At 37.5% G+C, this 15,015-nt stretch overlaps 1 protein-coding gene across 5 annotated transcripts in view; it reads left to right on the top strand.

The window, feature by feature from the left end:
• Positions 1–15,015, top strand: part of LOC124179797 (neprilysin-3-like) — a 50,434-nt gene that overhangs the window by 11,495 nt on the left and 23,924 nt on the right. For all 5 annotated transcript variants that reach the window (XM_046564553.1, XM_046564552.1, XM_046564554.1 and 2 more), the window contains one exon: positions 2,088–2,195. In XM_046564553.1, the coding sequence (XP_046420509.1) occupies positions 2,088–2,195 (108 nt within the window). The remainder of the gene's footprint in view (positions 1–2,087; positions 2,196–15,015) is intronic.

Here is a 15,015-nt window from a genome sequence, read left to right as displayed (position 1 = left end):
AGCTAGTTTTCTTTTTTTTTTTTTGCTTCTCGCCAGACGCGACGAAATTTTCTCTTCGTTATATCGTTGCTATCGAATATTACGTATATTGAATATCCAGCAAATTTTAATACGTCTATTTAAATTCCCGAACCGTTGATTCGTCGTTCGGAAACTTTGTCGCAACTTTACTCCGTGTTGCAGAATTTTTAAACGAAAACCTCGCACCGAAAATAACTTTAATAATACTTCGACTCGATTACCGTGTGAATAAAATTAGAAGAAAAAAGAAGAAAAGAAAACGAATCGATGGACCAAAAAATTGGCATTTTCATCTCGCTCACATGCTTTAGTCATTTAACTGTTTACCTACCTGCAATATGTTTGTATATGTATGTATGTATGTATATTTTATGCTTTCTAAAGGGGGAAAACATTGCGCCTTTCGGACTATACACGATGCATGTATATAGGGCCGGGATTTATTGTGATTTGAATTTTGGGCGAGCGAAAGCTCGCCGAATCGGGTTTCGATTTTCCAGGTTCCACACAACCAGGTAGATATAATTTTCCGTCTCTGTTACCATTCTCAATAAGCTACGCGTCCGCGGGATAAGTGGATGTAGATTGACTACATTTTATAAAAAAATGTATACATAAATTATTCATCACGAAGCTCGATACATTTCGAATTCAAGTATTTCAATCGCACGTCAGCTATCCTTTCAAAAGAAGATTTTTCAACAGCCGTAAATCCTCAAGCCCGAACGATTAATTTCACAACCAACAAACGTAAAATGAATAGAAATTCTGAGTCCTGTTTAAAATTTTCTCCGTGACGGATGAAAATTTACAGTTTAAGAAGACTAGGTTGACGGAAATTATTTTTGCTTCGTTTTTTTTTTTCTCTCTCTCTCTTATCACTCAAAGAGAGTAATTTAGAATCGAAAGTTTGCAGGAACAATACAAACCGTTTCGCTTCCGTAATATATTCTTAGACAGCTTTTTCATCCCTCGGTGTAACGTTTACGAGGCTGCCTGTTGGCTACGAAGTAATGCAGAGGGTGGAGAGGGTGGGAGGTGGATGAAGAGGAAACTCTGCGATCATTTAGATACGACACCGGGTTACTAGACATGACGTGTACTCACCGGATGTACGTGTACCTACGTTAGAGTAGCTTGTCTATAAATAATTCACTTGAATCGATACACCGACTCGGTTTCTGTGCCGTTGTGTTAGTCGCGTCGTCCTGCGATTCCCTCCCTTTTTTACGGGTATGTATTTCACCCCTTTCGCAAGCCAAGATGCTTGGCTGCGGTGTACGGGAAAAAATATCGTCTCACAGAGCCTTCGATGAGACTTGAACCGCGTGGAAATATTTGGGGATCATTTTTTCACCCCTGTTTAGCACGATTTTTCTGCAGTGTCAAATACCGTGTGGGAAATGAACGGGGGTGGAAGTATGATAGAATGGTGAAAAAATATAAATGCCTCAACGTCCAGTTTTTCTTTACAGATGCGAAAATTTAACTTGTCGAATTTAAAAGTTTAGGAAGTCGAAGTGTGTGGGAGTAAAAAAATAAATACGTCAGAATTTGCGTCGATTTTTTTTTCACCTTTCTAGATTTTTTTCCTTTCGCATTTATGAAAATTCGATATTACGTCCATTCTATCAATTGGCCGTTCTAGTTTTTCAGCCACACCCTGTGAGATTGGTCGTCCAAAAGTCGACATCGATTTTTCTCAATTTCTTAACAACAAGACAATCGTACCGGTCTATGAAATAATCAATCTAATTATTAGTTTCGTAATCTGCGTGAATTTTTGTTTTCCAAAGTACGAAAACAGAAAACGATGAAGATATTAACGAAAGCTTATTACGAATAGATATGTTCATTTTGATAAATCCATTCGATTTCACTTTACTATGTTATACGAAATTATCGAAAAGCATCGATTTCTTTGTCCATCGAGTTTCTCAAATTTGGAAGATTTAGGATCAGGATCTAGGAATACGGGGAAATAGACGCAAGCCTCGCAGCTTTTTGGATCGGCGAGTTTCCTTTCATCTCAGTTTCCTTATCGTCGTTTGCATCCCGTGTTTCAGATATTTTGGCCAACACTACCGGCCGGATGAACGGAGCTTTCTACAAATTGGGAGAGTTTTACAAAAGCTGCGTCGACTTCAAGAAACGTCCGGCAAACTTCTCACCGAGTGAGTAAATGAAAAGCGCCTCATGTCTGTGCGTATACGTGTACAGGGTGGGCACAAAAAATAAACCAAAAAATAAAAAACTTCACCGATTTGATACGCGAATAAAATCAAAACGCGTTGACCGATTTTCGGAATTTTTTTTTTTTACATCCAAATTATAAGAGAACCAATCCTTATTACGCGTTTGAATATCTGTAAAAATTTTATTCGTTGCTGAGACGAGTGTTATTGAAAAACAGGTTTTTAGAAAGTAATTGAAAAAAGTTTAATAATTAAAGAATGTTTAACACAATTTCCTTCTGAAATTATTATTTAAGGACTAATTTATCCTTCCAATTTAGTAAGTAAAATAAACTTTTCGGAAATCGGTCAACGCGTTCGGATTTTATTCGCTTTTCAAATCGCTCCCCCTTTCCTTTTTTTTTTGGCTCACCCTGTATATAGATGCAGTGCCTTGATTTCTTCTCTTTCTCTCGGCATACCAGCGGAGAAAGGAAGAATAAAATCGCTGGAGTTTTCCACGCCTTTTGTCTCTATTCCTTTGGCCATTGCCGGAGAAGTTAATAAACGTGGAAGGAATGGTTGAAAAAGAAGATTCAAAAGCTTACGAGTTAGGTCGGTAAAGTTTAGAAATTCAATTCTAACAAGTATCCGTTCCTTGTCAGAAACCAAAAAATAAAGAATCGTAATTTCGTGACTGCAAAAGAATTTTTTCCCCGTCGAGAAAAGAAGTTCTTAGTTTTTCAATATTGAAATTCGATCGTTCTTTTTTCTTTCATCGCGATTCTTTAATAGAAATTTTATATCGAAGCTTCGATATCGACTGTGAGTAAGAAACAGAGCGAGAAAGGCGGGAGAGCGAATTCATTCATATTGTATAAATATTTTATATTTATGTATAACAATATGTATGATACAGCTGGCGCAATATGTTTCGCGACTTCGTTTTATACTAGAAGAAGGAAAAAAAAAAAGAGATACAACCAGCTTACCCTTGCGCGATCAATTATTCATAGGTGGCACAAGATTTCCGTAGATCGAAAGAAAGAAAAAAAAAAGAATAAAATAAATAAAAATAAACAAAATAAGGAAAATTGCGGCTCGCAGAAAAAGCATTTCCGCCGCAGATTTGCAGGAAAAGGAAGAGGAGAATTGCCCAATATTATCTGAAAGCCTCTCTGCTTGTATTCCACTGTTCTTATTCTTCATTTCTTTTTTTCCCCATTTCTTCTCCCCCTTTCTACAATTTACGCGCTACGCCTTGATATCAATATGCGTATTATGTAGATAATAACATTAGGGTGTTTCAGAAAATAATAATTTGCGATCTTCCACCGTGACATCCCCTGAAAAGTTTATTTTGATCAAAAGACAGATTCTGCGAAAAGATGTTTGATTTGTCACTTTTTTTAAAACGTTTTTTTTTGGAATTTGTGAAGAAACACGTGTTGTTGCAGCACTTGAATTGTTATTTCTTTCCTGACGTTTGTAAATTCAATTCAAAGATCACGATCCGTAACACAACGATAAATCACAACCGGGAATCTTATTCTCCGAAATTAAAAGTTCGTATTAAATTATGCCTATTTTATGAGATCTAATTAATAATGAAAAAATTGCGAGATGGAATTCTCAAACGTAAACCGGAGACTTGATATTACAAGTCCGGGTCTTCTTAGCGACGCAAATTGATATTACGATCGATGCGAGCGACGAAGAAAAATTTTATTCACGGTTCTTAATAAATTAAAAAAAATAAATAAAATGTATAAAAGTGTAATCTCCTTACAGAACCATTCCTTTAACCTAAACAAACTTTTTACGCTTTCCTCCTATGGGGGAAAATTGCAAATTACTTTTTTCTGAAACACTCTAAGTAACCTATATCGCACACGCCTATCTCCAACGCATAACGCAGACGTGGCGATGGATAAACCGCCACTGCGGAAAGGCCGCACTGTGTATTTCCTAACAATAGAGGGAACGAGAGAACCCGCCTAGTTCCGCACCGTGTAATCATTCTCTGTCAGTTGTGTACACACATTGTACATATAAATCTGTATTCATGCATGTATGCACATACCCGAGTATCTACGTAACTGTCAATACTTTGAATATCGAACCGCGCTATTGCGGCGAGTTATACATATACGAGGTTTATTAACGTCGGTATATAATAACCGCAATATCCATTCTACTTTGTACAAGCGATGCGCGCACTTATATATTATTATTATTATTATTATTATTTTAAACAACATCATTGTTATTATTATCCTCGTTGCATATTCTATGTACGGAGGTAAAGGATCGCTCTGACATTACGATGCGAATGTATTATTTTTTTTATATCAATATTGCTGTACAAATTCTTCGAATTTCATACTCCTGATCTCATTGTCAGATGAAACGTGCGCGAGACTAAAATACGATAAAAATGGCTCGTTATACCGTAGATACAATAATTGAAAGAGAAACAGAAAAAGTAAAAGCAAAGAAAATTTATTTCTCTCGTTACACGATCCAAATATTTGTTATAACCTTTATCGCTTTCAAATGTATATATATACATACTATTTCCACGTTCGTATGTAAAATTCGTATACATGTTACATCCACACAATCCTACACCTGAAATATCCGCAGTAATTAAACTTGCAAATACGGCTGCAGAGCTGCTCGAGTAAAACCAACGAACGGTGGTTTTTTTCTACGCCTAAATGAGCGGCGAATAACAAAGAGTCTGCAACTCGTTTGAGCGATAAAATATTTAGACAACGAGCGAGAGAGAGAGAGAGAGAGAGAGAGAGAGAGAGAGATATATATATAGTTAAAACTTGGTTTATTTTTTTATCTGCAATTTTTTTTTTTACTTTGTTTTACCTCGTTTTTGTTTTCATCCAAATTATCGCCGCTGCAAATGAGAAACGAGCTGCAATATTTCCATATCTCTATCGGTTTTTTTTTTCAACTCTCATCGATGTATATACATATATATAATATATACCTATACGTACATAGCTGGTACTTGATATACAGAGTGCCCCAATTTAAGAGACGGCTTATTTTAAATTGGGACACCCTGTATATTCCAGAATATGAAAGACGAATGGTCACCGCTCTAAATCGAAAAAAAGAAAAAGTTTTAAATTTCGGTTCGATTACTATTCGAAAAATTTCGGTTAGAAAAAATACGTGAAGAAAATGACGACTGCTTTGAATCGAGAAAAAAGGGAAAAAGTTTTACGCATCCGTTCGATTGGTTTGCAAAACAAGAGATGAAAATTTGGATTTTATAAAGAAAGTTTGTAAAGTGGAAAATAGCTCTTTGTATCGAAATTGTTTGAGTTTGTATAAAGCGTTATCTTCACCCGACCGTTGAACACACGAGCGGATAGCAAACGTGCGAATTCGCCAACGTCTGCAACTTCGTCTCGCGGTTTGCTTTCCATTCCCGGTTGACACTTTGCCAAACTGCGACGCGCTATCCGGCAAACAGGAAACACTCCTCCGGAGATACCTTGCGGTAATTGTGTTTAAGGATACGTCGAGTTGGCCGTATTTAGGCCGAGTTGAACAGTAAATTAGAACGCAGCAACGCAACTCTAAACAATAAACGTACGGATAATAGAAATAACATTTATTAGAACAGAGGGCTGAATGTTTGATAACTATGAAATTTTAAATGCAAAGGTCAGCTGCATGATAATTTATTGTTTTCGACAATTATTTAATTTGTTTTTTTTTTCTTCTCGCATTATTCTTTCAATACCGCGAATAAATTGTTTCGCCAAATTTTGTCGGATGATTGATACAGCGTACATTTCTAGCGAATGAATAATTCCGTGGAAATCAAATCTGAGACGGAATTTCGTTTTTGAACTCTTTAATGTTGGTTACAGAAAAAACTTTGACCCGTGCTTTTTATTAACTGTTTACTGAACAACTTCACCCACTGCATTAGAAAATAATATCATAAATTTTATCTTCTCCGGTCGAGAAGAGTTATATGTTATTTTTTCGACGAAAATTATTCATTTCAATTACCTTTAACCCCTTCAGTCACAGAAGCCACTACAATGGCACGCGTTTTTTTTTTTTGTCATTTTTTTCATGTTACGTCCAGATCCTAAATTTATTTGAATTTTCAGGTAGAAAAGTACTTAAACTTTGGAATGACTGGATTTTTTGTGAATCTGTAATTGTTTATAATTATTGTAAATGAACATATGCAAAAGAAACCACATATTTTCGTGAATGTGAATCGTTAGCGGAAAAATTTCGTAATAAACGTCTACTAAAAAATACACCTTGGAACTCATCGGTTGACAAACAGAGATCTCAGATTGGCCATTAGATTTACAAAATTCAATTTTTAGGGGGGTGGTTTTCACCCTTCTTAGGGGTTGATATAGATAGTATTGGGGGTTGCACCTATTTTCGGCCTAAAATCGTACAGTCTCAGTATGAATATTCCTATAAATCTGATTCAAGAACACTGTCTGAAAAAAAGTTGTTAATTCACTTGGATTTCACCCCATTTTTGGGGTTGTTTTTAGTTTTATTAAATTTCTGACCTCAGATTAGCATTCAGCGTCGAAACATACATTGGAAACGTACAATTGTTGCAATTCCGTTCCCAAAAAAACTGAATCACGTGACTGAAAGGGCTTGACACATTTTCCTGGCTTTCCCAATTTTCGACCACTCGACTTTAACCGCAAGATTATACATTCCTGAAGCACGCGGTAAAAGTGAACGACATCCAGACTCCGTCGTCATCTCAGCGTTAAACGGAGTTCCTCCACGTGACTCGACTGCAGGCGATACGAAAATGCAAAATCGTTCGCGAGCTGAATACCGGCTAATTGTCAACGGCGGCCTGAGGGTGGAGGGGAAACATTATCGCGTGGAGGCGACAAGCTCGATGCATGAAAATCCCGTCTTCTTCATATTTCTCCTTCATTGATGCCGACATTCGCGCATCCAGATCTCCGAATCGCCGTTCATATATTCCCGCCGATAACATTGACCCCCTTTTAACCACCACCTCCCTTGAATACATTCGCCGAAATGTCACCGACTCTGGTTTCTACACCGTTTGTCCCGCGAGCTTTCCGCCCCTTTAAAAGCTTTAAATATTCATTGCCGACCGGTGACTGTGAACTCCGGCCTTTTCGTTTTACCCCCATTTACCGGGGATGGGGAGCAAAAACCTGCCGGAATCTTTACCCTGTCTCTCTGTCCAGGGGGAAAGAGAGATGAACTTGGGGATTGAAATGCTCGAGGCGATGCGCGACATGCGTTACTTATTTTCTCCTGCAGTTCGGTCTAGGGAAGAACAAAAAGAAAGAAAAAAAAAAAAACCGCGAGCTGAGGGGGATGAAAGGGGGTGAAAAACAAGGGGTGAAAGCAGAGAATGACGGACAAAGACTCGGCATGTTACTCGCCCGTTAACGGTTGCACCGAGATCCTCTCACGCTCTCATTCCATGCCCCCCGAAACGCGAACTTGAGAGAGCTTCGCGTACAAGCTCTTCGCAACCCCCGACACGCTACAATCTAGAGTGTACAGCTTACAGCTTCGACTACGGTCAACGATCGTATAAACGATGTATAAATATGGATGGGGAATTTGCACGAAATAAACACTCGTGCGAAGGGGATGGAGAAAAATTAAGGGGGTAATTACGGCCGAAGAATTGATTCTCGGTTTCTTGCAATTTTTTTTACCCTTTCATCCCTCCTCCATTTTTTGTCGCTAATCTCAAAAATGATGTATTTTATTTTGATATAAAGCTATTGAAAAAATCCTACGACAATTTGTGATCATTTGCAAGTAGATTATGCCAGAAAAATCCGTATTCTATGCTACAAATATAAGTGAGAAACCTTGCGCGCAATTAATTTTCACCTTTTTACACTCTGTTAAAATTGCACTCGGTGCATCACTTTGGTACATTTGAATGAAGATCTGATGAGCCAAATTCACTCCAAAGGATGTAAGAGATGCATACATAAAACCACTAGAATTTTTTAAACTCTTCCTGCGTGACAAAAAAAAAAAAAAAAATTAACTCAAGTACTCAGAAATTTCCTGAAACTCCTTTGAATGCCCTCTTAACGGATATGAAATATTTTATTGCGCCCAAATGAATTCTTTGTTTGACGAAAATAGTTTTCATTCCCCTTATGCAAAGAAAGAAAAAGAAAAATTAGTCAAGAGTTTAAAACAGCAAAATTTTATACGTTATTACATGCAGGTATTTTTGTGGATTAAAACAGCTTGCATTTTTTTTCATCCCCAGAAATCTAAATTCTTACGTATACCTAAATCTACAATGCTTCGAATAATGAAAGAAAAAAAACCGAGACAACAATTGTAAATTGTGTTAAGAAATAGAAGAGAAATTTCTATCAATGATCGATAATTATGCATAATACGAATGATGAAAACAGGTTTTATCAAATGAATCTATAGCCGGCAATTAATAATCGTCTAATTTGATTTCCCATTATATAAACGCACAGGATCGTTTTGGCATGGAAGTCAGTTTCAAATCGTTCGGTTCGAGGTTATCAATAAGTATAGTGATAGAAAATTTACTCTGAAATAAGTAATCCGCGGAGTCGACTTGGCGCAGGATGCAGAAGCTAGTTTATACACATATATATATACACGTATAGAAACGAATGAAATTCAGCGTGTGCCGACAGTCGGCGAGGGTATAACCGATGATATTTTCGCGTGTTTTGGCAACGGAGAATTCGAGTCGCTGTATAATTATACTGTAAGTCGAAGGTATGGGTGTACCTAAAATACAATCTGTGTACATATGTGTCTATATGTGTATATACACTATGTATGTATGTGTATGTATATAGGCATTACCGTACATAAAGATAAAACGAGAGATTTTATGAAAGCGAGAATAAATAAACTCGGGTCTCTCAGGCCCGTAGCAGTATTTGGGTGGCACGGAAATAACGGGAGGTGTAAGGGGATGAAAATCGGGGGAAGAGGAAACAAACGCGTCCTCGATCGGCGGGGGCAGTCGAGGCGGGCATCGGGACGCCGCCAAGGCTAATCGATTTTCCTTCCTCCCTGTTTGCATAAGTTATAAACTTGCGTGGAGTTGAGCCCTTCTGACTTCCGCGTGTCCTCTGCCCTTGGCGTTTCGAGAAATATTGCGCGTTATCTGCAGAGATAAATTTATCCAAGGCAATGATCATTTCGGATATAATAACCTTATCTACAACCTAATCCTAGACATAATACGTGTTTGCATAATTTATATAATTTGTGTGGAATTGAGCCCTTCTGACTTCCGCGTCCCCTCGATGATTCGAGAAATGATTTGCATTTTCTGTAAAGATAAGTTTATTCGAAATAATGACTATTTCCGGTATAATTACCTTATCTGTTATCTAATCGGAGAGATAATACGTATTTTCAGAAGTTATAAACTTGCGTGGAGTTGAACCCTTCTGACCCCCGTGTGTCATCTGCTCTGAGAGTTTTGAGCAATGTGGTGGGTTATCTGTAGAGATTAATTGACCTAAAATAAAGATCATTTCGGATATATTGACCTCATATCTACTTAATTACAGAGATCATACGAGTGGAAGTTCATATTTCATCTTAATTTTATAGTTAAATATTCTTTTCATATTCATATTGATCTTTTTCTCGGGTATAAAAGTCAAGTAATTGATTGCTAAACAGGTTTATTCCGAAAGACTGAACAAATCTCAGCAGGAAGTTGTTGTGCTTAAAAAATGAGCCACTGCTTGAGTCGGACAAGTATTTTTTTACTCATTAAACTAAATTTTCTTCAGAACACGTACACCGTGTGTGATGAATTTTAATACCACCAAATTTTTTTCACCTCAACGGTTCTCGTTTTTTGGTGATATTAATAATCTATCGTTTTTATCGTTAAGATTTTGACTATCTAGATAAAAATGTGACAATAATCTTGTACTGTTACGCAGAGATTCTTGCACGAGTAAACATTTTTCTCATCTTGTCTAGATCAAGTCTTGTGCGAATCGTCTTATCTGCACTTTGAACGCCAATCAGGGATCAGTTGAGGCGATCCCCCGTTTCAAAAGCCATGAAATAAATTCCCATATCGCACCCCGAAGCTCCGCATTGCGCAGGTGTGTCTAAAAAATGTGACTCGGCGGCTCTGAGGGCGTAAATTAGTCATAGACTAAAATCTCGGGGGGGTAGTTTTTTTCGTCCCCAATGTGAAACTTTTTCGTTATGCCTTATTCACGATTTTGCCCGCATATACTATGCATAGTAGCTACAGGCATACGAACGGGAAGTATCTTGCCGACAAAATCGCCGTCATGTAATAGTCATTTTTCAAACTCTTCATCCCTTCTTCTTTGAGGGATGACGAAAATGTGTAAATGCGAAAACTCACGGCTACGTGACTCGCCGCCAATCCGGCTTATCCTGACTCACGTAGATTTATTCTCGTCAACTTTGCTGACGCCAAGGCTTTCTGTAGGTGCTCTGAAAAATCTCGGTAAACGTGGTTTTCGGGTGGGGTTGAAATTACGAATTTTTTGGTGGTGGAACTTAAAGTAAAGAAATCAAGCGCACGAAACATCAAAGTTTCGAATGGTCGGAAACTCGACGCTCAAAGTTCCGAAAGGACAAAATGCCAAAAGGGCGTAATTATGACAAGTCAAAGTTGAAAAACTGCAGAAGTGAGAAAATTTGAAAATCTGAAACATTGAAATTCCAAATGATCGAAGATTTTCAGGCTTGTCAATTCCTCGCTTGGTGAAATTTCACCACTTTGATCCTTCTTTGTTTCGGATGTTCGATATTTTTATGTTCGTAATCCTGGTCATTTTAATTTTCGGCTCTTATGATTTTTAACACCCACTCGTTGATTAAACTATGCTGCCTGAGTATATTTTAATTCGCCGAATTTTACTCCATCGAAACTTTACTTTTCGAATCTGCGCTCTACTGTAACTTGAATTTTTGGAACCTCGCATTTCGGAATTTTGAGCCGTCGACTTTTCGACAATTCAAAACTTTGTGGATTCTTCAAAGTTTGATTTCTTTGTTTCAAGTTTCGCCAATAAATAATTCGGAATTAGGCGCTTTCGGAACTTTTCAAATTCAGAATTTCAAAACCACTCTGTAGTTTTAACATTTTCAATTACCGTCTCCCGGAGCACTTCAAAAGCATTCCAATTCAAGGATTAATCGTCGTAATTCCCAGCGCTTTCAACTTTTTCAAACTTTGATTAAAAACAAAAAAAGAAAAAAACAAAAGGTTTCAGAAATATATTTCGCGCTGTAAAATTTTTTCCACAATACCGTCCATCCGACTTTACTTGTAGAAAAGAAGAACAAACGCTCGGTTTCGCCAGTGTGCATTTGGTTTAAAATTAACCCCCGATTGGTACGGAAACGCCAGCGGCGATATCGGGAACCAGATTTCTCTTTTCAAAGTTCAATTAAAATTTCAAACAAAAGTCCCACCCCTCTCCGATACTCGTTTCTATCGTCGATACGCTGCCACCGCACATCAAATCTGGAGTCACGAAGCCGAGGGGATCGAGACAGGCGGCTAACCACGCGGTGTCTACGTGCGGGATAGAGCGAATTTTCGAGTGGGATAAAAGGGCGGAAGCGGGGGAGAGGGGGATAAAAAGGGGGGGCAAAGGGGGGGGGGGAGCCTTTTTATCTCGGTGATTTGCATTCTCTGACATCCGCCTAGCTCTGCACATCCAAGGCCACGCCATTTTCCATCCGCAATTTACCATCTCTGCTCTCTGCACTTCGCTTCTCCTATATATATGCATATGTATGTATATCTCTGTACTTGCGGATATAGTTTTTTATTACGTGTATGAGCTTATATTACATGTATATATATATATATGTATAGGTGTAATAACGCAAGATTCTTTCGTAGAATCGTCATCCTTTCATTTTTGTACGATATAACAAGTTTGATGAAGTTTTTCGCTACAAAAAATTTTACTACGATATGTTGAGAAAATTGTTATCTCCTCAATTTTTTTTTTTTTTTTTCTATCTTTTATTCCCGATACTACATTACGAATATGACGTAGGATAATTATTGTATGACGAATTTTTTTTTGTTTCAACCACTTTTAAAAAATTTCTATCGAACGTAAAGAGAAAAAGGTGAAAGTTCGACGAAGAATGGGGAAAAATGCGAATGAAAATAAAACACACAAATATCAGGTAAATTTATCAAAAGTTTTCAAAATTTATAACGTGCGTATATCGCAGTTTCGCGAGCTTGACGTTTCGTGCAGCTTAGCAAAATCGACGATCAAACGGGAAAGAACAACAACAAGAACTTGCAGCTTTCTTTCGAAGGTTAAGGCTTTCGTGCAACGGCAGCCGCCTAACGTGGGATAAGAATCATTTCTAACTGTTAATCTGACCCACATTTCTCACTGCAGCGGGCACTTCCTACCTACGTAATTAATATTACGCCTGTAACTTGTGTGCGTAATATATATTCATATATATATATATATATATATATACATGTATACGTATACTTATACCTATACATGTATAAGTTTGAATAACAGATTCACGCAACCCTCGTTCACCGGGTACTGCTAACTCTTAACAATAATCATTATTACTTATACTTCCACCATTTGCACACGCCTTTCATTATTGTTATTATCATTATTATTATTATTATTATTATTATTATTATCATTATATCGTCCATGAGTATTATACGTGCGTGCGTGCAGGTGAAATTTTTCAATCTCTTTCCGTGTACGCTTTTCATCGTTGGCGATTTACCTCGCCTAACCGATTATCCGAGCACGTTACCAACAGTTTTTTTTGCAATTTTCTTCTTTGTTTTATCCGCGTTTTTTTTTCGTTTTTTTTTTTTTTCATGAACCCTCGTTTGATTCGTATCGCCGAACTTTGGATCGTTTTTAGTTTCTTCGAAGGAGAAAAAAAATTTCGCAACACCGTATAAATTTCCGCTTTAAAATATTCCCGCGTGTAAAATTGTCCTCTCAAATGCTCAATATTTTGCCTCAATAAAATTTAGACCATCTTCTCCGGACCATCGGAATTTAGTTTTTCTTCTCTTTGGAGACTTTTTTTCATTCTCATTGGTTATCTTTTCCGATGGATCTGGGAAGGTTAGAATAGTTTTCTTACCTTAGGTCGGACGAGTTGGATCGTTTTTTTCGCACTTCCGAGCTCGATCCAATCGTTATTCCCGTTTTTGCTTATGCGTAGAAAAAAAAAAAAAAAGAAAGGAAGAAAACTCCTCGAGCCTTTTGTCGTCTGCAAGATCTCGGATGTTTGTCGAGAAAACTTTCACCGCAACGCTGATATACGGCTAAGGCTTTTGAGAAAACTTTCTTTCGAATCATCCCCCCCTCCCCCCCCTCCCGCCTTCTCCGCCGCTACGTTTCTCCGTTTTTTGAAGGATTACGTTTATTATTAAAGACGGAATATTTGTAATTTCAAAGAGCAGAGTTGGTAAATTTTTGCGCGTGTGTTTTTTTCTCCTTGAAGAAAAATAATGAGACAAAGCGAAGCTAATTCTTGTCGAGCAGATATAAAAGTGAAATTTGAATTTACGCATGCCTAGTTTTAATCTGAATTCATCGCGATATAGTTGGGCGAAGGAAAGGAGATCGAGTTTATTCAATTATACCATCGAGAAAAATGAAAGGAAAGTATGGAAATGGGTGGAAGTGGAAGTGGTGGGGGTGGTGGTTTAATCTTGCGCGATACTCGGAACCGTTTTGAACTCTCAGTTTTTAGCAGCGGTAGAAGTAATCTCATGATTCATGAAAGACAAACTTTTTGCCTGCCTCCTCGTTGAATCGCTCTCAGTTCGTTTTCATCACTCCCTCCGGTCCTGCAGCTCCCTCCGTTACACGCTTCATACGCGACGATCTCATGCAACCCACCGAAATTCCGTGAAAGAAAAAGCAAAGAACAAAAAAAAAAAAGAAAAACAATGGTCGCCCTATCTTTCAGTACCAATAATGTTGATTGCATTTTTTTTTTTTCTCTCGGAAGCTTGTAAAAAGCTTCCCGCATATTATACCTGGTCCTTTACCTTTCCTCCGTGCACGTGTTATTCGTATCCCTTTTTTTTTTTTTTTCTTCTGTGTGGGACGATGACGTTTTTCAACGGTAAATAACCTCTGCGAGATAAACTCGCCTCGGGGGTGAAGATATCTAATGTAATTCTCCTGAGATCCTCTGCTTTTTTTTTTTTTGCTTTTATTTTCATCCCAGGAAAAAAAAAACTTTCTCCACTCTTTAAATGAAAATATACGGATCTTCTTGTCCGTTGTTGTAATACTTGGATGAGGATTGATGGAGCTTTTATTTTTCCGTAACAGAGAAAATCCGGAAAAACGTGTTTTCACAAGTTATCGCTACGGATAAAATTTAATTTTGACATTGTGGAAAAATACTCCGTCGTGTGTGAATAATTATTTTAATATCGAATCGCTACTTTTGAGGTATAAAATTTTATTCGAAAAACGACGAAAAAATTCACCTACAATTTTTAAATCAGTTCGCGATTTCTTTTCGTACACGTTTTCCCAACACGTGTTGCAATTGTCGAAACTAAACGCGGTCGGATTAAAAACCGATCAAATTCGAATTATCAAAAACGGATACGTGTTTTTTTTTTTTTGTTTTTTTTCTCTCACTTTTTGTCATCCATTTCGAATAGGCGAAAGCGGGGCTTTCGCAAAAAAAGAAAAAAAAAAGGCGGTGATCAAGGACTCGGGAGAATTATCCAGGT

The sequence above is a fragment of the Neodiprion fabricii genome, chromosome 4 (genome assembly GCF_021155785.1).
Source record: "Neodiprion fabricii isolate iyNeoFabr1 chromosome 4, iyNeoFabr1.1, whole genome shotgun sequence".
NCBI classification, from domain to species: Eukaryota; Metazoa; Arthropoda; class Insecta; order Hymenoptera; family Diprionidae; genus Neodiprion; species Neodiprion fabricii.
This window is presented reverse-complemented; position numbering and strand designations above follow the sequence as displayed.